Consider the following 26,977-nt stretch of genomic DNA (forward strand, 5'->3'; position numbering starts at 1 on the left):
AGCACAGGGAACTATATTCAATGTCTTGTAATAACCTATTATGGAAAAGAATCTGAAAAAGAATATATATATATATATATATATATATATATATATATATATATATATATATATATGAATGAAAGAAAAAAGATGTGAGCTCAAGTCTGGACCCTGAAACTCATTAGTTGAATGATCTGAACAAGTCCTTTAATTTCGCAGGATTTGTGAGAAATGGATAATACCTGAAAGTGAGCTGTATGAGTAACAGTTTTCTGTAAACTGTTGAGCATTATCCAAAGAAAAAAAGGTCTAATTCCCCCTCCTTCCCCTCCCCATCATCCTCTGCTACCACCACCACCATCATTACGAGTAGTTCATCTGGAAATGGCATTCGAGCATCAGTTAAGCAGTAATGCAGAAGACTAATGAGGAATAAAGTGTAATGCCCTTCTATTCATAAGCAATGTGAACCTTTATGATTGACTTTACAAGATTCAAATGGCGCTTGCTACTAGCTGAATATAATAAAAATAAATGGTATCACACCCGCAAGCCTAATTAGAACAAGAAATCGTTAGAACTGTAAGAAACCCTAAAAATCATCCCTCTAATCTTTGTTTTCACATTAACAAAGAAGAAAAAGGTCCAAGATCACAGAGCAAGTCAATGAAGAGCCAGGTCTGGAATGCAAATTTTCTGACTTGATCCTGTACTTTTTGGCCACAACCTGGAAGAGAGTACCCTGATGCAGATTATGAGAAACTGCTTGTGAACCAAAAATGAAAAGGAGGGCAGAACAGGAAGATCTTATTTAAGAGCAAATGGTATGTGTTCACGAAAGTGCACATGCAAGGATGTTCACTGAGGTGTGGTTTACAGTAAGGAAAAAAGTGAGAGCAACCTAAAGGTCCATCTTTAATGGATGCTTAAATAAATGGTGGTACATCCATACTATGGAACACTGTACAGAATGAATACACAAACGTACACATACACATACTGATATGGAAAGAGCACCAAGACAAAGTGAGAAATTTCAAAATAATTCATCCAGCATTTATGGGAAAAATGATATACAAAATATGTAAATGTATGCTAAAAATTCAGAAGGGAACATGGCAAATCCATAGTCTTGTTTACCATGAGAGAAGGAATCCAAAGTGAGTTTTACTTTGTATTTTTGAATTCTTCATGAGAATGTATTCAAGAATTAGTTGTAAAGTTAAAAAGGAGTGAAAAATAACTTTATAAGGGAAATTATATATGCATTCATTTAGGTTCATGTGATTGAAAGATTTTCTTTGAAAATTTCTCTCACTGATGCAGAATTTGGGGAGAATGGAAGCATCCCAGCTAACTATATACTAGAAGAAAATAGGTAACACTACACACAGATCATAAATTTTCAAAGAACTTAAAACAAAATACGTTTAATACAAAATCTAGAGTTAATTTTGTTCAATTCAAATATTTACTGCACAGTTCAAATGACACCAAGTAATTTGATCTTCATTGGAATCACCTGGTTAGCTTAAATAAAGAGAGGGATTTCTAGGGTCCTTCCCAGGGATCTGGTTCAGTAGGTTTTGGAATAGAGCTTACACAGTCAGAGCTTGAACCACTGCTTTGGACAATTTGCCAGGAAAATGTGACTTCCAGACAAGAAATAATTAGAGAATAATACAAGAAAATAATTGGAACTTAAAGGTATAGTACAAAATATTAAGTGAATGGGGAACAGGGAGATAATATTGGAACAGAGTACTCCAAAGAGTAGCCCCTGAACTTGACGTAAGTAGAATTTGAACTAGGTCTTGAAGGACAGATAGATTTCAGACAGATAAACAGGAAGCAGAGGGAACGGAAACAAACACTGTGCCAAGACCTATGCCAGACACCTTCCCGTAGCAGCGTGAGCAATGTCAGTAGGACTTAGGAGGGAATAGTGCAGAGGGCAGCTTATTGGAGTAGGCGGGAAGCAAGCAATAGAAATAGGAAGCTGCTAAAGTTTCTTGAGCAAGAATGGATACGATGAAAACACTATTTTAGGATGAATGATCTGGTGGCAAGGTGCAGGAAACACTAAAGATAAGAAGATCAGGTTGTGAGCTAGTGTAGAGTTCTAGGTGTACAGTCCTGAGAGGAAAAGAAATGGCAAAGACTTTAAACTTCCTTTAATGATTCAGAGGACCTCTGAGAACCTTATACATACATATGTGAATCAAAATATGAGTATCTATTGTCATAAATATAGTATTATATAATAATATATAGTATTATTAACTGTATAATCAATATATTATTAATTATATATTTATATATTTATTACATAATATTATTATAAAATATATTAATACAATTAATGTACTATATAATTATATAATCAATAATATTAAAATAAATATATATATATTACCAGAAAAATTCTGGTGAAATTTTGGATAAACCAAGGTTTATATATTCTATGTATAACACACTTCCATACTCTCGGTTGTTTAATATTTATATATAATGATGTACTTTAAGTACAATTAGAAATGCCTAAAACTACATTTAACTTATCTCTATATAATGAATTAAAAATAGCTGCCATGTTTACTGAAATGAAGCTAGTGATACTTTGATGCAAAGGGGTTGTCCAGAGGTTAATCTGGAAGTTGAAGGCATAGTTTTACAAGTATATTTTGGGGGTTTACATTAAGCCTGATTCAACAAATGTATTTTATCTCTTTCATTAAGATAAGAAAGATAACAAACATTTCTCCACTTTCGAAATTTTATGGATCTTATCTGTAAAAAAGTAAAAATGTTTTGTATTTTCATTACAAAGTATACAAATTATACAACTAAGAGTTCGTATGTTAACTAAAACGTCGGTAAAAGGGCTTCCCTGGTGGCGCAGTGGTTGAGAATCCACCTGACAATGCAGGGGTCACGGGTTCAAGCCCTGGTCCGGGAAGATCCCACATGCTGCGGGGCAACTAAGCCCGTGCACCACAACTACTGAGCCTGCGCTCTACAGCCTGCATGCCACAACTACTGAGCTCACGTGGCACAACTACTGAAGCCTGCGCGCCTAGAGCCCATGCTCCACAACAAGAGAAGCCACCGCAATGAGAAGCCTGAGCACCGCAACAAAGAGTAGCCCCTGCTCGCCACAACTAGAGAAAGCCCGCGTGCAGCAACAAAGACCCAACGCAGCCAAAAATAAATAAATAAATTAATTAATTAAAAAAAAAACCCACCTCAGTGAAGGTCTATTTGCATTCCTGAAAATAAGTTATCTATTTTATTAATAGGACAAGACCTTCATCAGACTAGAGATCAAAATTATAAACATAATCATAATTCACAAAACTGCCAATTATTTTCTCCAACGTTGCTGGTCTTCAATTTTTAGTATAACATGTCTGCATTTTGTCCATTGTAAGAACTATTATTTGAGCTCCATGTTACAAGGTTATTAATCTTTTTAAAATTCATTTCCCACATATTTTGGCCCCCACCAAGTTATTCAGTATCATACAAGTTTGAGTTTGGAAGGTTAAAAGTCACACCTGCTACCAAAAAACTTTGGGGGGGTGGGGAAGTTAAAAAAATAATAAAAATCCACTGTATCAAAATGAATTCCAACAGTGTAACCAATATCTTGCAGCTGTTGTGATATCTTCATTTTACTGGCCATGAGGATAGATTATTCCCTCAACTTCTATAGAAATTCTTTAGTTATTCTTTTAAGAACAACAACATATAGTGAAATTGATTCTTCTTCCTTAACGCAATTTTCTCATATTTATCCTTTAACTAAAAAGTTAAATTTATATAACTCAATGGTCAGAGCTTTAATAAAAAAGATCAAAGCAAAACTCTAATACAGTTTTTATAAAAATAATACTGACAGAAAAGAGTTTCTTTCTCAAAGTCTGAGGTTAAAAAAAAAATCAACTATGCTTAAAAGAATTAGACTGAGAATAAACAAGGATTTTCTGAAGAAGAATGAGGAAAACCCCAACATGGTGGGACCATGTGTTCTCAAGCTGTGGTGAGGTCCTCGTTACATTCTGGTGCTAGGGCAACTAGGCTAAAACTTTAAGTTCACTGCATTCAATTCATAATGGCATAGATTCTGTCTGCAACCCCAAAACCTATCATACCAAACATCATGAAACCAAGCTGAGGAACTTATTCTAAGATGTATTAAATGTATTAAAAAGACCACAGTGAGAAGTAAGAAGACCTGCTATTAACTGGGGATTAATCTTGGGTTTTAACCTCTCTGGCTTCAACTTCCTTCAACTTCCTCATCTGCAATATAAAGAGAGTTGAATTAAATTATTTCTAAGGTCCTTTCCTGCTGTGAAATTCTACTGTATTCTCGTGTGGAATTTCAGAGAGTTCAAGTCATCACATAAGTATTTCAACACTCTACCATGGCAAAAGCTGGGAAGCCAGGTCCCCCTCATCAAAATTCCATGTTGAAATACTTCATATGAATAATCAATAAACCCTTCCCCCCCGCCCCATAAGGTAGGTAAGAACTAGGGTTTTAAAATGCTTTGAAAGAGAATGCTGGCTCCTTATACGAATAGCTAGAGAGACTGGCTTTCTAAATGGCTAGATAAGTGGTTTATGAAAAAAAGGGCTAAGTAGGAGGATGGGGCGGAGTTCCCCAGGCTAATGTTAGGTAAATATGAAGGTGGATGAACTGTGATGTAGTAACACATTTTTGGTAGTATGTATCAAAGGAGGAAAAAACGCTGTAGGAAATCATGCCAAGTTATCAAAGACGCTGGTGGGATAAGAAGTGGTGAGGAATCATCTAGCTCACCAACCTAGTGAGTTTTACCAGAAGAGAAAACATGAAGGAGTGCTCAAGTTAAAAGGGTTATTCTGAGGAGATGTATTTTCTGTTTTGATGTTAGTTTGGTTTTCTGATTATAAAACTAACATACAGTTTTCTTAAAGCCTGAAAAATGCAGAAAATTATGAAGAAAAAAATCAGCCATACTCTTACTATACCCATCTAACCTTTGTAATTCTTTTATTTTTTTGATCTACTTCTTTCAGTATTTTTTCCTTTGTACCTAAATATACGCTGTAACTATGCACACAATTAGGACCATACTGGATGCATAAAGTGTTACCACTTCTGATTATGAGTTTTTCCCATGTAATTAAAAGCTTCTGAAAACATGATTTTTAGTAGCTGTATAATCTTCCATTATATTTCCCAAATTTATTTAATATATATTCATGATTGTAATCACATTAATATATTACTTTATGTCTCTTTTGCTTATATATATATATATCTTTCCTCTTTACTTATAAGAGTATTAAAGCTCTGAAACATCAAAATTTTCCTAGTTTGTGATATGTTTTTTAACGTGATTTTTTGACATGTATTTTAAAATTTTCAATAGCTGGAATTTTCCTTTGTAATTTGATGACTACTTTTATAGTTAAAGAGATATCCTAGATCCAGATGTCAGTTTTTCCCAATTCCACTTACTAATAATCTAGGCCAGTAATAATCTATGACTTTGTGATGCTTCGATTATTATTTTCTGTGAGGCCTCACTTTAAGGGGAAAAGTAGAGTCCAAAAATTCATTTTTTATAAAATATGTGGCATTTGATATTGTGAGAACAATGAGCTGATCGTGATGCACCTCTTCAGCTAAGAGACTGAATTTCCATGGTCCGGCGGAACCATCCAAATCCGTCCTAGTACACAGTTTGGCGCCATCTAGTAACAGTTGTTCACTTGGGTTTAATTATCAATGGGGACAAATGTGGATTTCGAGGTTGACTGCTCCTTCCAGGACTACAATAGTGGTAACAGAAATCTCTCAGTTAGTCGGTGCCTATTTTGTTAGCCAGATTTGGGGAAACTGGGCTGAGAGAGTAACGGAAATATGGAGATCCACTTTCTGCCTCCCTACTTCCTAAAAGAGGGTTGCCTGTGATCAGAAGATAAGGTAGGTCTGGCCCTGTTTGAGAATGGGGGTTAGGTGGAAGTCGGGAGCCCACTGAGTTTTTGAGGAGTTTTACTTTATTAGAGTTTTAAACATGCTAGGGTCTGTTTCACCTGTCCTAGTGGATCCATTGATCCAATTCTTTTCACAGAATCACACTGTTTTAGTTACTCTGGAGTCAAGATAGCCAAGTCCCAGGATGGAATATATTTAGGAAATCCTAATTCCCTTTAAAGAACTAACAGGTTTACAGGATTATTCTTGCATTTGTAACTTGAAAACAATTTCAGGTTTACAGTATTATTCTTGCATTTGTAACTTGAAAACAATATCAGTTAGTGAAAGATCAAAAGAGGTTATTAAATGGGCCCCCGACCAAATACAAGAAACTTAACTCTCCAATGACATGCACATGCTAAATTACAGTCTAGAACAAAGACTGTAAAGGAAATTTCAAAAGTTTTTCAGCTCATTCAGAACAACGTCATAACAAGACAACTAACTGCATGAACCTCAAGGGCAGTATTACAGCAAGTTTCCCATATGCTTTCCTTGTGAACAGACATTTCTTACAAAGTAAACTCACATTCAATTTTAAGTCAACTGAGCGCAGTAAGTTTTCCCAGAACCTGACTTATGTCAAAGGTTGAAGTATTTTGGAGGAAAAGGCTTACATATGTAGAATCCAAGGGCTCTGTCTTGTCATAAATGTTAAAAACACCCTTTCTTTTCCTTCTTCCTGGCCCTACATCTGGCTCTTCCATATGGAAAACTTAAATCTTTTTATAATCTTGGCTTACCTCTATCATAAAATCTTTGGCAGAAGGATGGGAAAGATGCGTTACTACCTTCCCTAAGGAAGGCTGCCTAAGGACAGCCCTTTATTTTCTCAGCATTATTAAATCATTCATTTTGTCATCTCTTGTCCGCCCTAGAAATTCCAGTTCACTAAGCACTTTTGAGCAGTAAAGAGTAAAAATACAATTTCTACTCTCAAGTACCAAAATAGGAAGATGAGAGGCTAACAGAAGATGCAAGTGGGAAAGCAAATAAGGCAAGATATGTGCGAGAATGTGATTATGTCACAGAATACTCTACTTTTCAGATTCTGAAATAAAAATGCAGCTCATATATGCAAAATAGATAACCAACAAGGACCTACTGTATGGCACAAGTAACTCTGCTCAATATTCTGTAATAACTTAAATAGAAAAAGAATTTTAAAAAGAATAGATACATATATATGTATAACTCAATCACTTTGCTGTACACCTGAAACTAATACAACATTGTTAATTAAGTTTACTCCAATATAAAATAAAAATTAAAAAAAAATAAAAGCTCAAAAAATGTAGCTTAGGGGCTTCCCTGGTGGTGCAGTGGTTAAGAATCTGACTGCCGGGCTTCCTGGTGGCGCAGTGGTTGAGAGTCCGCCTGCCGATGCAGGGGACACGGGTTCGTGCCCCGGTCTGGGAGGATCCCACATGCCGCGGAGTGGCTGGGCCCGTGAGCCATGGCCGCTGAGCCTGCGCGTCTGGAGCCTGTGCTCCACAATGGGAGAGACCACAACAGTGAGAGGCCCGCGTACCACACACACACAAAAAAGAATCTGACTGCCAATTCAGGGGACACGGGTTCGAGCCCTGGTCCGGGAAGATCCCACATGCCGAGGAGCAACTAAACCCGTGCGTCACAGCTACTGAGCCTGCGCTCTAGAGCCTGCGAGCCACAACTACTGAGCCCACGCGCCACAACTACTGAAGCCCGCGTGCCTAGAGCCTGTGCTCCGCAACAAGAGAAGCCACCGCAATGAGAAGTCCGCGCACTGCAACAAAGAGTAGCCCCCGCTCGCTGCAACTAGAGAAAGCCCGTGTGCAGCAATGAAGACCCGATGCAGCCAAAAATAAATAAATTTATTTTTAAAAATGTAGCTTAAGTTTGCTAACTTCAAACCAAGGAAAACAATATACACATAATTTACACAGCAAGGTGGTAGCTCAGAGTGGAGCTTGGTTTACTAAGAAACTCTCCTGGGAGGAGGTGAGTATGCCAGCCCTTAAGCCTTCCTCCTGCCTGCAGTCTCCCTCCCACCACACAATCAGGAATATAAAAATTAAGAGAACATTATCCCTGCCTTCCAACTGTATACAGACTGGCCAAGAAGGTGAAAGGTTATTTTAGAATTAAAGGGGAGAGATCCTTAAATCCCTTATGTCATTCTTTTAAACCATTCCTATTTCACCAACTCTTCAATAAGAGGCACAAAGTTTAAGTGTTCAGCTTGATGGGTTTTACATCCATGTAACCACCACTCAGATCAAGATATAGAACATTTCCCAGAAACCCCAAAGGCTCAGACGTGCTCCTTCTAATCAATAAACATAATCAGAAGTAACCAATATTCAGGCTTCTATCACCATAGATTAGTTTTGCCTACAGGATCACCCTTTTTAAGACAGCCAAAGATAAAAGTTTAAGTACCTTAGATAGCTAAAATTTAGGATAGCTTAAGTTTAGGGACATAGATAAAAAGGAAGTCCCCCAGTAACAGTTTAAATTGGTAACTCCTAGTGAATCTTAATTGATCTTTTCTCTTGAAGTTTTAGAAATACCTGTCCAAGTGACTTATAAGGTAGAGATCTTAGATTACCTATAAAAGGCCTTTGATGAGCAACAGAACTTTGCCGATCTACAGTAAAACTAGTCCTGGTATTGTTCTCTGTCATTATGTTATTTTTGAACAGATTATTTTTTTAAAATCCATATTGTTCTGCTTCCTTAAATTTTAGTTTCTTCCAAAGTTCAAGATCTTTCCTGGGTCAACAATATCTAGTTACAGTACGTGGCTATGCTTACTTAGGGTCCTAGTGCTTCAGTTGAAGGATTACAAAGTGCTCTTCCTCTGATACTTTGTTTGGCAGGATATTTAAATAAAGATGTCCTACAGCCTATTGTGAATTACAGGGATTCCATCACCATGTGAACTACAGACAGGAAATGGGGATCTGAAATTTTTAACAGTTGAGAAGGGTTAAGAAATAAACAATAAGCAAGGTATTATGGAAATGACAGTCATGTGAAGGGTGGAAAAGGAGGCTCCATCAACAGTGAGAGAGGGCAAAAATGGTCACAGCACATAGGAAAAGAAGGAAAGGCATAGGGTGATGAAAAGCATAGAGTCATGAAATGCAAAAAAGAAGACAGCTTATGAAGGGATGGTAAATGGGGATTACATGCTCTTGGACTAAGGAGGAGAAGAAATGAGATGAGCTTCTCATAGAGGTCACTGACCCCAGTATCGCCAGGAATGGAGTGATGGTAAAAGTCAGACTGCAAGGTATTAAAAAGGAAAGAGGTCATACAAAGTAAAAGCATTAAGTGTACTGATATATTAAAAATAATAATAGTCAACATTTACAGAACTTCACTATGTGCCGAACACTGTCCTAAACACTTGACATATATTAAACAATTTTTTAATTCTTAAAACAATCCTATGCGGTAGGTATAGATTTTATAGATAAGGAACTGAAGCACAGAGAGGTTAAACAAGTTGCCCAAGCTCACACAGTTAGTGTTAGAGGCAGGATTCAAACCCAGGCAATCTACTGCAGAGCTCACCCTCTTAACCTCTATGCTACACTCCACCAAAGTTTCAGTTGTTTTCATAATACAGTAGTAGGTGATGCTGCCCATGGTTCAGGGGTTGAGAGAGTAAACTGTGCTTTGAGTAAACTAGAGACAGAGGCGTACTTGGAAAAAGCTGCTGGAGGAAGTACATTTAGGAGTTAGCAGTGAGGACTGAACTATGCCAGGCTGCATGAAGTCATAATAAGAAAGGTCTACAGGGCTTCCCTGGTGGCACAGTGGTTGAGAGTCTGCCTGCTAATGCAGGGGACACAGGTTCGAGCCCTGGTCTGGGAAGATCCCACATGCCGCGGAGCGGCTGGGCCTGTGAGCCATGGCCACTGAGCCTGCGCGTCCGGAGCCTGTGCTCTGCAACGGGAGAGGCCACAGCGGTGAGAGGCCCGCGCACCGCGATGAAGAATGGCCCCCGCTTGCCACAACTAGAGAAAGCCCTCGCGCAGAAATGAAGACCCAACACAGCAAAAATAAATAGATAAATTAATAAAATCCTACCCCAAACATCTTAAAAAAAAAAAAAAGGTCTGTGATACCATTGTGACTGTGATCAAGAAAGAGGGGAGAGAAGCCCTAACAGTTTAAAAAAAAAAAAAAAAAAGAAAGGTCTACAGTTTCCGTCTTCTTAGAGCGAGCACTGTTTGGTAGTCTTGGAGCCGGAGCAAAGGCACCCAAAACCCTGAAGATGACAGCATGGAGTGTGACATTTAGATAGAGAGTTCAGTTTAGACACAAAGGAAATGTTACATCTAAAATGTGGAAAATCTATTTCTTACTACTAGCATGTCCAAGAATCTACTTGTGTGTGTCCCCCGACGAGCGTTTAAGTACACTAGGGACATGGTACAAACAGATGGGAGAAATCAGGCAGGATTCTTCCTTGGGATCTGCGCAAGGAAGCGCTGTGAATATACCCTTTCCGTGATCTAAAAAGGACTTGGGCAGCCTGGCGCAAGTTATCTGAGCTTCTCATGATTATTTGTGTGATCTGTGATCAGTGGGATCTCAGCTCTGCGGTTTCAAGAATGAATCTGCACAAGCGCTTACTACATAGCTAGCACTCAGTAACTGTTTCTTGAACTACTGCTAAAACTAAAAAAATTTAACAACGACAACAACAAAAATTCGTTCTCTTACGTTTGAGCAGCTCAGAGATGTGACTAAGAGGAAAGGCTTCACAATCAGACAGACCAGGACTCAATTCCAGGCTCTACTGCTTATTATTAGCCGTTTAATTAATCTTTTAAACACTAATTTTCCCAAACCATAGTTTCTTCATCTATAAAACGGAAATGACAGTAATAGCTCTGAATTCCTTGGGCTGTTTTCAGGATTAAATCAGAGAGTGATGTAAAATATAGTACAATGTCCGGTATATAGTAAGGGTTCAATAAAATCATTAATACTCTTATTATAAACTTGAGACCTTATGCCATTAAAGTCCATTTTCTTCACCAAATACAGGTACAATGCATGATCAAGTTCTACTTCACAATTTAGAAAAATTCTTTATACCCAGAGACTATTATTCATTATTTTGGAATATTTTGGAATATTTGTAATAATGATAAAACTTACTATTAAAATTCTTAGGTTATTTTGTTATAAAATTACACAAAAGAGATACTCATGTGATAGCAGAATAAGAAATAATTTAAATATGATCTAAATTGCAATATTCTTAATTGCTTACATGACCAGATATAGTCAAGTACATTATTAACATAGAAATGCTTTATAGGTGATTATATTTCCATGCAAAGCCTATATCTGTGGGTGAAAGAGGAGATATACCTCTTCAAAATGTTCTTCATCTCTTCCCATTTTGAAATATTGATGAAGATTTCATCAGTGGAACACGTATAATGTTCCATTTAAGTGTACTCTAAGTTTAAATTTTATAGACTTAATTCACAGTGATGAACTGTTTTTCTTTTAAATCATGACTTTTAAACAGACTACCTGAGGTTAGTTCCTTTAACTAAAGATAAATAAAATACTTAATTTCTAAACTATGTGATACTAAAATCATATTTAAACCCATGTTGAATTTACCTCTCAAGATATATCTAGACCCCTGATTATGACCATTCCTACCTTCAATAATTAATGTCTACACATTAAATATAAAAATTTATGTTCTCTTTATAACTGACAGGAATATGTCAGTCTAAGGCAGAAAACTGCTGAAATGTCCATGGATTATGGGCAATCCTACTGCTGAATTTCCTTTGCTGTCTTACATTTCGGTCTACTTTATCGCTTAAGCAACCAGTGGCTACTGATTAGCTAAGAAAAACTCACCTCCAATTTAGCTGTTATATAATTTACAGTTTTCCCCCTGGAGACATTAATACTGCAGAGATGTGATAAAAGACTGCTGTGAAGAATGATAAAAATGTGCATTTTTCACAGATTTATAAACTCCCTCGCCAATTTCACCAAACTTTCTAGCAAAAGAAAAATACCTGACATTTAAGGACATCTATCCAATGGGAATGCTGAAAGGCAAAACTGCACACTCATCGGATATACTAAACGTTACATCAATTAGTGACAGAGCCTGGTAACCCATGAAGGCATTTCTGTGTGATGTTCCATAAGAAAAATGTGCTTTGTGCATAATGTACAATATTCCCTGTCTGTCCCACTCAGACTCAAAACTCTGTAAAGCTGAGGGCTTCCCTGGTGGCGCAGTGGTTGAGAGTCCGCCTGCCGATGCAGGGGACACGGGTTCGTGCCCCGGTCTGGGAAGATCCCACATGCCGCAGAGCGGCTGGGCCCGTGAGCCATGGCCGCTGAGCCTGCATGTCCGGAGCCTGTGCTCTGCAATGGGAGAGGCCCGCGTAACGCAAAAAGCAAAAACAAAAAAAAACTCTGTAAAGCTGGAACAAATCAGGCTTTCATGTAACAGCTTGAGTTCCAATTTAAGTTAATAAGAAATTATTCTCTTATTAGTAGAGCCTGGCCCTAAGAAGCAAGCCAGAAATTATGTTATTTTTTTCCCCTAGTTATTGCAGTAAACAAGAAAAGAGCTGTGTTATACAAAATTGGGTGAGAACAGGGAGGGGTGTAATTTCCTCTTATATAATTAAATAATTATTTCTTCTTAAGAAGATAGAGTTCCAGGCCTAGCAGATCAGTAGTCAAAGGGCAGCTATTCTGCTGTTCACTAAACGGTGAGGGAAGTAAGGCATGGGAAATTCATTTTCAAATACATTTTGCCTCTGCCACTTATAAGGGGGAGGAGGAAGGAGCCGTACCGGAGGTCAGAATTTCACATGGTTCTGGTTCTGTGCAATGCACACCCCAAAAGAGGAATCTAAAAATGACTTTTTCTTTTTTTTTAAAGAAACAGTTTAAAGCAATTAGCATTCTGAAAAGGACAACTGGTTAATTAAAAATATTTTTAAATGACTGAAAAGTAGCTTTGCTTGAAAGAAACCATTCTTCCTCAGCCCATGGAGTTAAATTTGCATAGTTAAGCTGGAGGTTATAAGCTAAACAGCCCCATGTGTTACATTTTAGAGTTACACTAAATTATAAAGCACTTGCCCTTAAACTCAAACCTTTCCATGCCAGACTGTTGCTGTGAGCCCCACACAAAACATGCTAAATGAGAGTGTAATATATACTTTTCTTAATAAGATGTGAATAATCATCACTAATGGGAGAGCCAAGGAAAGATCATAAGAAAGCCAGAAAAATCTTATTAAACTTAACTTAAGAGGCTGGAATGAATGCTGGAATGAAGTTTAAAATCCTCAAGCCAAAATACTCACCAGATACTAATGCTGCTCACTTAGAATTTTAAGCTTTGGGAGACGGAGGTCAGGGGTAAGGAGGTTAAAAAAAATTAATACAATTTGGAGCTCAATGTAGGGTTTAATTCTGCCTTAGATTGAGACCTTTTAACAATCAAACCATACATTTAAATAAATCTCTTCTGGCGATTGCTTTACAACGAAGTAGTTTTAGTTTCTGGTAGCCAATAAGGTAGGTCAATGGCTGACAGCTAAAAAACAAAGTTTCAGAATAATACCTAGAAAACAAAGACCCAGAATATTTAGTGTTGGCCAGGACCAAAAAAAGTATCTGAGTCTAGTTCTCGATTATATATAAGTGGAAACGAAGATACAATCATTAATCAGATTTCTGTTTAAACTTCTAAAGTGTAGGGGGAAAAAGTCTGATACAGTAATCTTATTCACTGATATCTGTCACCTCGTTCCTCACCAGGGCTAGAAGATTCCTCCCCCTGAACTACCTTTCCTTCCCCCACAAAACACACTCCATCCCTTTATAGGGACCTTCACTGTCAGGTCAAGGAGTTTGGGGAAACCATGGAAGATTTCTGAGCAGAGGAGTGACATAATGAAAGCAGTGTTTTAGGAAGGGGGAGGTGGGCAGGCCCAAGTGACCACAGACGCACAAAGAGGGTCTGAAGGAATGAATGTATTAACTGTCCATCCTTGTTTCTTACTAGACACACAAAATAGTGTTTAGAAAGAGTAAACTGCTCACATTCCTGTAGAAATCATCATGCTTGAATCTCAAGCTATTTGATAACTATCAGAGCCCTCCCTGTACCATTCAAATGGGGAGAAGTAATTAATTTACCTAAACCAACAACTCAGCAAATTCATATAGAATATGGCATCAAATCTGGCCCTGGACGCTCTCGTTTTATTCTAAGTCATAAAATACATATGGACAAAGAAAAACCCCAACTCTTATTTAGGAATTTATGTTTCATCCACCAGTTCCATAATCTGCTGACTGCTTATAAAATCTCTTATACTAGATTTGCAAATATCCTAGAGGTGGCTAGAGCTGAGCAAACAGAAAGGTTATTCTGGGCTGACTCTCCCCAGTGCACAGAGTCTCCTGGCCCCCCGCTGTCTTCCTCAAAAGGGCTCCAGAATCATTTATGAAAGTAGTTTAGGAGCTGCAGGAGTGAACAGGGTCTTTACCTTTCCTTTCTTACGGTCTTCATGAATGAGGCTGTAATTTTTTTTTAAAGTTAGAAACCAAGGCATTGCGGGGCGGGGGTGGGGGGGTGGTGGTGATTTAAAGGACAGGAGGAGCTATCCCTGCAAACAGACTCAAACAACAATTAATAAAACAGGGTTTTTAAGGGAACAAAGCCTTTTAAACCTTCTCCCACTGTTTGGGAAATATCTTACTCCAGGAGACCAATGTGCCTGATTTTCACTATCAAGACATCACAAAATTGAGTTCTGCATAAAAAGGACTTGACTGATGTTCAATTATTTATTCATTTCATTCAACAATTTCTGAGTGTTTACTAAATGCCAGGCACCTTGGTAGGCCCTGGAGATACACAAAAAGCAGTACAAAAGAAATGGTTCAACAAACAAGCCTAGAGAAATATCAATGAATCAAAGGTATTAGAACTATGTAACTACTGCATATAAAGTACTTAGATACTTAATAAGTGCTTTTTATGATGATTCCACAACATTTGGAATCCACTGTTTTGGGGGAGCAGTCTTCTTTGACTAACTATAGCATATTGTTCTCCAAAGGTCGAATGAGATGAACCCAATAGGCACAATGCCCTGGGCTGCCTCCTCTGAGCTCTTCTCCAGACAAAGGACACTGCCTGCCAGTCTGCCTCACACTTGCTCCCATGCCCATGTGCTGCCGGCCTCCCTTCCCATATTTCAGGCAGTTGGTCTCCTGTCTGTTTTTGAAAGACCCATTTCATCTCCCATGGCGCTTTCTCTAAGCTATCCTATGACTCCATCTCCCTCTTTGGGACTCACATAACCCTCTAAACTCTGATTTTGGTTCTCAGAGACTGTGGTTATTTTTGCCCCAGTCATCTCTCTCCTATTAGACAATAAATGGCTTGATGGCAGGGACCAATCTGACTTTGCGAGGTTTTTAAAAAATTTAAGCTTTGTCAATTTTTCACATAAAAAAAGATGTCCTGAGAATTGGGGAGGAGGAGTGATAATCATTCATTCAACAAATATTTGAGTTCCAGTGAGGCCCCAGGCACTAAACTCCAAAATACCAAGCAGTTGACTCTATGGTTTGTGTGTTTTTTTTTAAAAAGACATAATTTTGTAGAATCAATTTTGCTCAAAAGAACACAACATAGTACAGCAATGAAAATTCTCCTATAAATGTTAAGTTCTATAAAATCTTTTAAATTACACCTAACAATCCACTTAAGTTTGGAAAGAAGACGCAGTAGTACAATTGGTTGTTTTCCTGGAGTCAGAGATGTAACTGATCCATAACAATGTCTTTTATGTTTTACTGTTTGCTAAATATTTTACCTTTTTAAACTTTTTTTAACCGAAAAGAAAAACTTGAACCATTCCTCTTTTTTTCTTTACTCTCTAGAACCTGCTAAACAAGTAGGAGTACTATAGAAAGGGGGTAAAGAATATATTTGCTTCATTCCAAAATGTTAATTTCAAGAAATAAAGAGGGTATTGTTTCCTGACATTTATTATTAAAGAAAGAGATGACCAAGGCTCATAGTCTGAAATGTATTACAGACTGTGCAATGCATTCCATGAGGCATAGCACACTCTAAAATTCATTTATAGTATAAAGAAGTCTCTAAAAGAAGTCCCACTAATAAAATAGGCCTTCACTCAATCTGACTGCCAAACTGACTTACTTTGGCAAGCAAGCTTGGAACATTTTAAATTTTACAAACATTATCCTGTTTTAAAAAAGTTAATTTTGACTACTTTAAGGAATGTAAAAATACACCTTGGTTTCAGTGAAATCAAGATTAAATCTCACCAGACTTCTAAAGTTAACTGTCATAATCAGATGTCACAATTAGTATAAAGTATAAAGGCTCTGAGTCTTTGGGGCTGTGGAGGCCCATTTATTCTCAACAACCCCCCTTTTCCTCTTCTAGAAGGCAAATTAGTGACCATCTTTCCCACTTGCTCTTTCCTATAGGTCGATGGGGTAAAAAGTACGCAATTTATAAATAAGAATGAAAAGCAATACATCGTGTATTCATTTAAATCAGGATTCAGTAACAGCTTGATTCCTCCCACAATACTAACAGAATTAAGTGCACACAGCAAAGAACAACAACCACAACAAAACTTTAAGAGAAGAAAATGAAAGGAACAAACGTAGAAGGAGAAGAGAAAGGAGACTAATAATTTGGTTCTAGGCACTATGCTATGTGAAAAAAATAACCACTGTTATTCCATTTTTACAGAGACAGATTTACCCAAGATCACAAAGCTGTTCAGTGGCAGAGCCAGGATTCATTCAAACACAGGGATTCCCTTCTAAAGCCCATGCTCTTCCCACCTCATGCTGTGTAGTGAGGAAAGGAGGAAGGACTGAGGAAAGAAAAGCAATTAGCAATTACTTCTAGAGGCTAGCTGTACTTATTTATCTACCTTTCAGAAAAAAAATTTGTTTTGACATTCGTACTTTAGATCTACTTACAAAAAGCTCAGGCCATAAATCAACTATACTTCAATAAAAAACAAACACAAAAAACAAAAAGCCCAGGCAACTAAAAATTCAACTTTCACCTTTGCCTTGATCTGCAGAAGTTTTTGTAAGATGTAACTGTGGCTTCTAGAAGATGTCGAAGGATATTGCCTACTGGCTACGATTTTTTATAATATGGGGCTTTAATCTTTCAGATTTTTGAAGAAAAGGGATTTTATCTTTTGTCATTTCTTAATGTTATATTTCAAACAAAATACAAACAATCATACTCCAATTAATTAGAATTATGCTGACCAAAAAGGGTATTTACTGCCAAACACTGCTGTTACTCTATATCATACGTGTTCCATTTGCTGCCACAGAGGTTAAAAAGGGATTTCAGTTGCTTTAACAGAGGCAAGAAAGATAGTCCTGTCCAATAAAATTTTCTGCAATGATGGAAATGTTCTGTATCTGTTCTGTCCAATATGGTAGCCACTTGTCACATCTGGCTATTGAGCACTTGAAATGTGCCTAGCATGACAGAAGAACTGAATTTTTAATCTTATTGGACCCTCCTGAACATCACAGGTCTAAAGAAAGCAGTTTAACCATTCCTTCCTGCCAAAGACACCTGCCAAGTAGTCCTGGCCAGGTTACTATTTATGGCAATTGTATATAAAGACAAATGATTATTTAGCTATTAGTAACCTTCCAATGGTAAGAGAGGAAAAGCGGAGAAAATGAATTTAGAAAACGATATATAGTCTGGTTCTTCTTTTTGGCTTGTGCTCCTGCAAAAGCTCTGATATTTAACTTTTTTACTCCAGAGAATACAGCAGTCAATATTTGTAGATAAAAGAAGGCTATCTATCTGAGGTCAGCCCACGCTGAAATCTAAGTATCTTACCCTGTCCACATTACCTCTACATCTTTGAAATTGGGGACCATGCTTGCAGTTTTTACCTCTGTCTCCAGCACTTAACACTTACTAAGTATTCATTAAATTCTTGCTAAATAAGTGAGCAACCTTGAATTTCTCCATTCATTGCTCCAACATCTTAGAAGAGCCATTTGAGTTGAGTCTAGCGTTTTGGGCAAATCAGAGACTCTGGGATCGGTGTTAATGCCAAGGTTCATGCTACACGGCTGATGAAGTGTTCAGAGTGATTTTTGGTTCAAATTTCCTAACTAACTAAAATAACACAACTGCCAGGGCTCAGGGAAGCGAGTAGGGTGGAGCATTGCAGACCAGGTGTAGCAAAGTAAGACCCTTTGGAAAATGATGCTCAGGTCTATAATTTACCCCTGGACGTTATGATACAACATATACAGAGGAGGCAGATTTCAAGTGGTAGATTCTATCTCTTTTAACATACAAGAATTCTCATTTCTTACTTTTTAGGAAAAAGAGTTCCCTTCATAGAAAGTAACTAGTGTCCTAAGGGGAAACAAAAAGAAAACCTCTGAGAAAAGTGAGTGTGAAATTGGAAAACTAGTAAAGAACCCGAGGAGAAAGGAAGTATAGGTTACAAAAATTATATAGTCACAATGTATGGGGAGGCAGGGACCATGTTTATTTAAGCTTTCAGGGGCTGGGCTAATGCTAGAGTTCCCAAGCCTTCTTAACTCAGTATAGCTTGAATTCCTCCAGGGTGCCATGGGGAACATTCAACGTAACCATCTGTCTACAAAATCACCCTCAGAGAAATAAAAATGCATTTGGCAGGTACCCAAAACTACCACAGGTTCCCTACCATGATTATGAGTCTATGGCCATTGCCAAGTATCATTTATGGAGTCCCCTATTACAATCAAGAACATTTTTTGCAACACCAAATTAAAACGTAAGTACAGTTTGGATTAGAAATCTTGTATGCTATTTTTGGATGCAGAACTCCTTATTAATTGTGTCATAATACCATTACCCTTTCACTTTAATATGGCAGTAAGAAGGTTTCCAAATGAATCATTCAAAACTTTGCTTCAACCAGCACACGTGGAACATGACTGGTTCCTGAGAAGCATTTTCCAGATCTTTGTAGGATAAAGAGCAAATCACTGACCATTCAGCCTGTTAGATAACTTGACTGTATTCAGGATGTAAAATTAGAGAAAGCTGTCTCTCCTGACCATCCAAATGACCCCTTCACTCTGGCCATCCTCTTCTCTCTACACTTCCTTAAGTAGACTTGTATTTTTGTACGCTTTCCCCTTCCAACTTCCCCCCACCTTCTACGTTCTGCGTCCTGCAGGCTGTCCCTTTATCATGTCCTGGTCAGCCCTCAAGAGTCACTCAAATTCTCTCTTCTCACTCAGCCTGCCCCTAACCTTACTAACCTTCAGGGATCCTTGTCACCTCCGAACTCCTGAGTGCTTTATTGTTTCTATTGCCAAAGGAACTTCTCTTTATTATTATCATACTTATTTTATTCTTTAACTCCCCTGGTGACTCTGATGATCAGTTAGGTTTAGGACTTACAGGTATGGGCTCTGTCTCATGGTAGGGAGAGACTACTTTCTGCCATTTTTAATTCCTTGGTGTTCTCAATTAGTCACATTAATGAACAGTTGAGTGATGGGTATAAGGATAGGAATCTACAAATGAAAAAGCCAGAAGCTTTAAAATGAGATCTATTTGAACTACTTAATATTTGGTGATAAATGGAATCAAAAGAGAATATCCTAAATGTGATCCTTGCAATGATCTTAATTTAATCAACCAGAAGCTTAACAGAGAGTTTTAAAAAGCAAAAGACATATACAAGTGGTTGATTATAATGAATCTTTTAGATAGATTTATTATAGCTTAAAGAGTCAAGAAGGGATGAAACAGAACTTACTGTAGTACAGAAGGTGGGCAAAAGGGAAATGGGAATATGAGTGACGGAAAGGAGGCAGCAAAGGACCTGGGATAAAATTATATTTTCTATTTGATTGACTCTTTAAAACATTCTCTATGGTTTAAGTACTTTACAAACAAACAACAACTTTAAAAATAAAACAAAATACCAACCAGGTGGGCGCATTTGTGGTGTAGCTGCAAAGAGCAATAGCAATTGAAAGTGCCTAGGATCTTCCATCTGTACACAGTTTTACTCCAAGGCCACCAACCTTTAAGATACTTTTTAAGTGATGTGAATACTCTATACTTTTATCAAGTCATGAATACATCTTAAACATTAATTGAATAATACTTCATTAAGTATTTGAGATGATCAATTTTTTAAAAAGCAACATGCAAGAAATCACAAAAGGAAAATAGATTTAGAGAGTTAACATTCCTGATAGAGATCAGCCTCTAGAACCTTCGTTCTAAGTTTCCTAAAAGCGTTGGGTAGAATAACTAATAAAAGGCAGCAAAGTATCACATAACATCCTCATTTACAGAATGGCTCAGCGAGGACATCCCACATCACCTATCCCAAACTGCCCTGCTCTCCCTTACACAGTAGCTATAACCATGTCCACATTTGCTTCGGTGGGTATATTACTGGTTTGGGAAAGACAGACACAGCACCTGGCTTAGTTCCTTGCCCAAGGCACAATTCTGCAAATAAATACATGCTGGGCTGAACCTAAAAGCTGCAGTTTTCATCCTAGGATAATCTCCAACAGTATTGTTACCCTCAATGTAATTGTTACGTATTACTCAGCATCCTCATTCTTTCAAGAAAGCTCAAAGGATCACACTCTTCCACTGCTACTGCCCCACGCTCCATCCCCAGAAGCTCTGCTTGCTTGGAGTTCTTCTCCTGTCCTCCCCATTTTAGTGATCAGCATGACCATCTACCCATCTAGTTGCTCAAGCCAGGAAACTGAAAATCAGTTGTGATTCTTCTTCCCTTCCTCCCCCATATCCAATTGTTCACCAGATCTAGTAGATTCTACCTCATAAATCTCTCTAGCTGAAATTACTTCTAAATCCTGGATCAAGTCACCACCAGCTCTCACCTGAAGTACCATAACAAGTCTTCTAACGGTCTTCCTCCCTACAAGAATCCTGACCCAGTTCAATCTACTCTCCACCATGCAGTTTATGGACCTCTCTAAAATGTGAATCTGATAGTGTTTCTTTTCTGCTCAAAAATCTGTAATGCCACACCCATTAGGATGGCTATTATAAAACAATTTAAAAAAAAAGCCAAACAGAAAAGAACAAGTGTCAGCAAGGATGTGCACAGCAGCTGTGGAAACAGTCTGGTGGTTCCTCGAGAAGTTAAACATAGAATTACCATATGATCCAGTAATTGCACTTCTGGGTATATAACCAAAAGAAGTGAAAGCAGGAACTCAAACAGATATTGTATACACATGTTCATAGCAACATTATTCACGATAGCCAAAAGGTGGAGCAATCCAAGTGTCCATCGACAGATAAATGGATAACCATAGTGTGGTATATACATACAATGGGATATTATTCAGCCTTACAAAGGAAGAAATTTTTGAAACATGCTAAGACTTGGATAAGCCTTGAAGACAGTATGCTAAGTGCAATCAGACAGTCATAAAAGAACAAATACTGTCTGATTCCACTTATATGAGGTACCTAGAATAGCCAAATTCATGGAGATAGAAAATAGAACGGTGCTTGACAGGGGCTGGGGGAGGGCAGAATGGGAAATTATTGTTTAATGGGTATGGAGTTTCAGTTTGGGAAGATGAAGAATGTTCTGGAGAAAGAATGGTGGGGATGGTTGCACAACAATGTGAATGTACTTAATGCTACTGAATTGTACACATACAAATGGTTCAAATGATAAATTTTATGTTCTATACATTTTTTCATAATAAAAAAGTCGTGCACACACAAAAATCTATACTCCCTCTCCACTGGCCTCAGGATAAAGTCCTGAGATCTCCTAATGTGATTCACAATGCCCCTCAGGATTTAATCCCAATATACCTCTCCCCTTGCTAGTACTCTTTGTTCCTTCAGGGCCTAGTCATACTCAGCTATGCTGGAACTGTGCTCACACTACTTTTTTTTTTTTTTTTTTTTTTTTTGTGCGGTACGCGGGCCTCTCACTGTTGTGGCCTCTCCCGTTGCGGAGCATGGGCTCCGGACGTGCAGGCTCAGCGGCCATGGATCACGGGCCCAGCCGCTCTGCTGCATGTGGGATCTTCCCGGACCAGGGCATGAACCCGTGTCCCCTGCATCGGCAGGCAGACTCTCAACCACTGCGCCACCAAGGAAGCCCCTCACACTACTTTATAAATCTTTATACAAACTATTCCCACTGTCTACAAGACAACCTCTTCTTCATTTGTAGTGTTTTTCATTTTCATCCCTGTACGTCCCTTCTTCGTATCTCTTATCACAATATTGTAGCTGCCTGTTTGCTTTTCTGTCTCCCTTCCTACTAGCTTACAGCTCTAGGAAGGAAAAAATAAAGTCTCATCTCATTTAGAACTACATCTTTGGTGCCTGGCACATACAAATATTCAGTAAATATTGTTGATTATGTAAATTCATAAATGTAGCAGATAGGGAAGAGTTTCTGGAAGCACACATTTTACAATAAAGTATGTAATACACAACTGGACACATACCATTCCTTCGCAGGCATCTTTAAAAAGATTCTATGTCTGTTGCAGTTTATCAAAAGGCTCAAATTCTTGAGATAAAATTCTAATATGAAAGATTTCTCACATTAAATTCCAGTTTCCTCTACAACTGTTCCGATGGACAAATACGGCACTTTTTATCAGTTTGTTTTTTAATGCCATTCTATTTAAAGTTGTATGTATATAGGACACTCATTCCTTTAAAATTAGGTCATTCAGAAATGCTAAGCCAAAGTCCTGAAAATACTGACAATGCCTATCATATTGAAACAACTGGTTACTTATCCGTTGTTTTACTACTTTGTGAAGTTTTTTAAAGGAGGGATCAGCTTCAAAATGTAGAATTCTCTATCTCATCTCACATCCTGCAACCATATAATTTATGATTCTGAAATATCAATATTTATGACCATATAATTTCAAAACTAACCACTTACACTGTTTCATTCCAAGTGGAAAGAGTCTAAAACTGGACATGTAGCACAATGCTGTCAGGACCAATCTTCTAAGAAATGGCTTTGGTGAGTGTTTTTATTATAGTTCTATAAACTAAAAGACTCTCACATCTAATATGGAAAAATGTATTCAGAAACTGTAGAAACACGCTAGAGAAGACTCCCCCTGCCCCCCACCCCTTGTCATTTCCCCCATCTTTCTCTTCCTCTCTTTTCAAAAGAGTGAAACCAGATCATCTCAGCAGCATCTAAAATCTGATGAAGGTGAAAAGTATTTATTACTTAATCCCCGTCTGGATGTGACTTTTAAAAAACTTGATATATAATTGCCATATAACATTACATTAGTTTCACATGTACAACGTAATGATTTGATATTTGTATATATTGCAAAATGATCACCACGATGTCTCGTTAACATCCATTACCACACACATTTACAAAATTTTTTTTTCTTGTGATGAGAACTTTTAAGATCTACTCTCTTAGCAACTTTCAGCTATACAATACAGTATTATTAGCTATGGTCACCATGCTGTATATTACATCCTCATGACTTATTTATTTTAGAACTGGAGGTCTGTACTCACTCTTTAATTAAAAGTGAATATGCTATATGAGTACAATGGATTACTACTCAGCAATAAAAAGGGAAACTAATACACATGGCAATTAGACAGTCTCAAAAATGTTATGAGTCAAAACTGCCAGACACAAACGAGTACCTACTGTATGATTCCATTCATATGAAGTTTCAGAGCAAACAAAATAATTTATGGTAACAGAACTCAGAACAGTGCTTCTGGTGAAGAGAGAAGGAATGACTAAGAAGTGGCCTAAAGGAACTTCCTGGGGTGACAGAAATGTTCTACATCCGACCGAGGTGTGCATTATACTAGTGTATACGTTTGTCAAAACTGATCAAACTATACACTTGAATATGTGCATTTCCCTGTATATAAATTATAGCCTAATATTAAATGAGAAGGCTGTCTTCTAGCTCTTTTTATTACCAAAAAATGTGAAATAATTCTTGGTCTCTATAAAGTACTCAGTATTTTTAAAAATATATTACCATTGCTCACCTGCAGTACATTTGATTTAACTTACCCACGGAAAAAATAGCTGGAAAGCACATATCAGAGAAACTATGGCCTGAAATGGGAAGGAGAACTGGCAATGATAGAGATTTTTCTAGTACTTTTCAATCTACCAGATCTGAAAACGTTTTACAAAAAATATTTTTTAAAGCCCTATGCTACACATTTATAGGTTTCATCTGCTAAAAGGAATTGTTGCCTTCGTACGATCTCAACATATTACACAGTCACCCAAGCCACATGAATAGAAATTGTGAGTACACCCATAAGGAAGCAACTGGTTTTGTACTTCCTTTTTGTAAATGTTGATCACTATCAATAATAGCAAATGTAAGACTCCTGTTTAGGCAGCCTCATCACGCATATATCTATCCCCCATGTTTAATAATAGAAATTACTAACAATAAAACCTTTAACTGCACTTTATAATTCAAGGCCTAGCAGGGACATCTAACCAGCTCACAGAAGGAGAGAATGGAAGGAAGGGTTTAATTGACTAAGAAGTTAATGGATAAAACAGATATAATATTACTTAATTTGCATTTTAGTAGGCTTCACACAATCCAAAAAATATGCATTTTGTTTTGGTTTGGTTTTTGGGTTTTTTTGGCCACGCCACGTGGCTTTTGGGATCCTAGCTCCCCGACCAGGGGTTGAACCTGGGCCCTCGGCAGTGAAAGTGTGGAGTCCTAAACGCTGGACTGCCAGGGAATTCCTGAAATATGCGCTTTTACTGGTTTCCTTTCCCTGATACATTTTTCTCTCCTCCTTTTGGAGACATCAACACAAACAACCACATTCATGTGGAAGTAGTTGAATGAGACAGTTCAGCAAAACTTCTGGACCACTCACCTTATGTTGGCTATATGCTGCGGCACAGGCTGATGCTGAAAATGGTCAGGCCACGGATGATGCAGGCAGAAGGATGGAGAGGGCTGAAGACAGCACGTTGTCTGATAAACAGGTGAATGGTTTGGACAGAGAGATGCAGAATACTCTGAGTGTGGCTGCATGCAACACGAGGCCAAAGCAGGAGGTGCTGCAGGGCCAGCCTCGGGATGGCACTCTTGGTGACTGTCATGGGTAGTCAAAGGGTGATGGTATGGGCAAGGATGGCAGCACTGGGGTAAGATCGGAGGCGTTCTTTGGTTGTCTAAAGGCAGAAAGGATGGTTTAACTGTGCCATTAACTTGCAGGCATCCATTTGGACTCACTTTTGTTCTGGGTGCTTCTTTGGGGGTGAGTTGCTGGGCTGCAGGGTCTCCATCACAGGGGGTGAGGGGACTAGGGCTGGTAGCACTGGTTGCGATGCTGCCATTGCTCAGAATCACAAATTCGTTGCTTCCGTTGTTCGTAGCCATGCTCCAATTTCTTGATCCTAAGAAAAAAAATGATATAAAATCATCCAGTTACAGTCAGGCAGGCGATCATGTAAAAAAGATAGGCAAACTATTTTAAAACAGCTCTTTGAAAACAAGGGTTCTTGCAGGAGGTGTGAAAGCACTGGGGGAAGCCCAGCTCACCTGCAACAGAACCAGCCATGCGTTAGGCCTCCTCTTCTTTCCTTCCAGCTACACCATGCACCTTGAGAGCCCTCTCCTATCCTACTGACCACTTCCTCCCTGCCCCATCTCTATTTTCAGGGCCTGTCTTCTCTCCTCATCCTAGATGTGCAAGTATCAGTTAAGAAGTAGAACATTTTAGGGCCTCCCTGGTGGCGCAGTGGTTGAGAGTCCGCCTGCCGATGCAGGGGACATGGGTTCGTGCCCCGGTCTGGGAAGATCCCACATGCCACGGAGCGGCTGGGCCCGTGAGCCATGGCCACTGAGCCTGCACGTCCGGAGCCTGTGCTCCGCAACGGGAGAGGCCACAGCAGTGAGAGGCCCGCGTACCGCAAAAAAAAAAAAAAAAAAAAAGAATTAGAACATTTTAGGATGGGGGTGGGAAGGGGGTAGCAGAGACAGAAGATACCAATATCATTCTTTAGCTTTTCAATAATATCATGCTTGGGGTGTTCCGATCTAGGAATAATGGGCAAAATGAAGGGCTCCTCTGAAGCAATTAGTTATGTAGGTTCAGAGAATGTGGATAATCTTAAGAATGTCTTATGTCTTTGAAAAATGTCAAGAAAATATGATTTTTCCTCTAAGTTACTCAGGTCCTAGAATAAGTATAAACAAAAGAAAATAAAAACGAATTAGCTAAGCAAAGAACTGTGGCAACCAAGATATCAGATGCAAAAGTTTTATCCCCTAAACCAATGAATGTAATGCTAAAAAAATAATAAAACATGCCACATAGGTTGCCATGAACTTAATAATTTGTTTTCTATGCTATGTCCTACAGGTAGCAATGCTTGCACATAAGAAAAAGAATACTATGGCTGGGATTTGCTTCAAGTGAGATTTTTGTTATTAAGTTTTTCCCCTCCACCAAAGGGTCCAGGCCTTCAATGTAAAGGAAAAATTAGTGTTCAAATTACCAGTAATATTTTTCTGTCCAGTCAACAAACAAAGGCAAAAACAGACAGCCTTCTTCCTCTCCCCTTGCCCACTTATCACCCTCTGACCAACATACACACACAATGTGGAAATGTGCAGTAAGAAAAATAGGTCATCACATGCTAGTGGTCTATTTAACCTACACGTGAAAGCCAACAAGAGAAAAAGAAAACCATTGTTTGCCCCACTAACCCTTCTGGCATGGCATTTTCCTGAGTGGACAAGACAGCTTCTGGAGAAATCTCTCTCCAGTCTCTCCCCACCTCTGTCAGACACACAGGTACTAGAAGAAATCGTCTC

At 38.2% G+C, this 26,977-nt stretch overlaps 1 protein-coding gene across 4 annotated transcripts in view; it reads right to left on the reverse strand.

The window, feature by feature from the left end:
• The window catches only part of DISP1 (dispatched RND transporter family member 1), a 213,251-nt gene that overhangs the window by 29,615 nt on the left and 156,659 nt on the right, over positions 1-26,977 (reverse strand). For all 4 annotated transcript variants that reach the window (XM_082612077.1, XM_082612075.1, XM_082612076.1 and 1 more), the window contains exon 2: positions 25,029-25,554. In XM_082612077.1, coding sequence (XP_082468203.1) covers positions 25,029-25,537 — 509 coding nt within the window. In that variant the 5' untranslated portion in view covers positions 25,538-25,554. The remainder of the gene's footprint in view (positions 1-25,028; positions 25,555-26,977) is intronic.

This window comes from Mesoplodon mirus (genome assembly GCF_964341445.2).
Source record: "Mesoplodon mirus genome assembly, chromosome: 3".
NCBI classification, from domain to species: Eukaryota; Metazoa; Chordata; class Mammalia; order Artiodactyla; family Ziphiidae; genus Mesoplodon; species Mesoplodon mirus.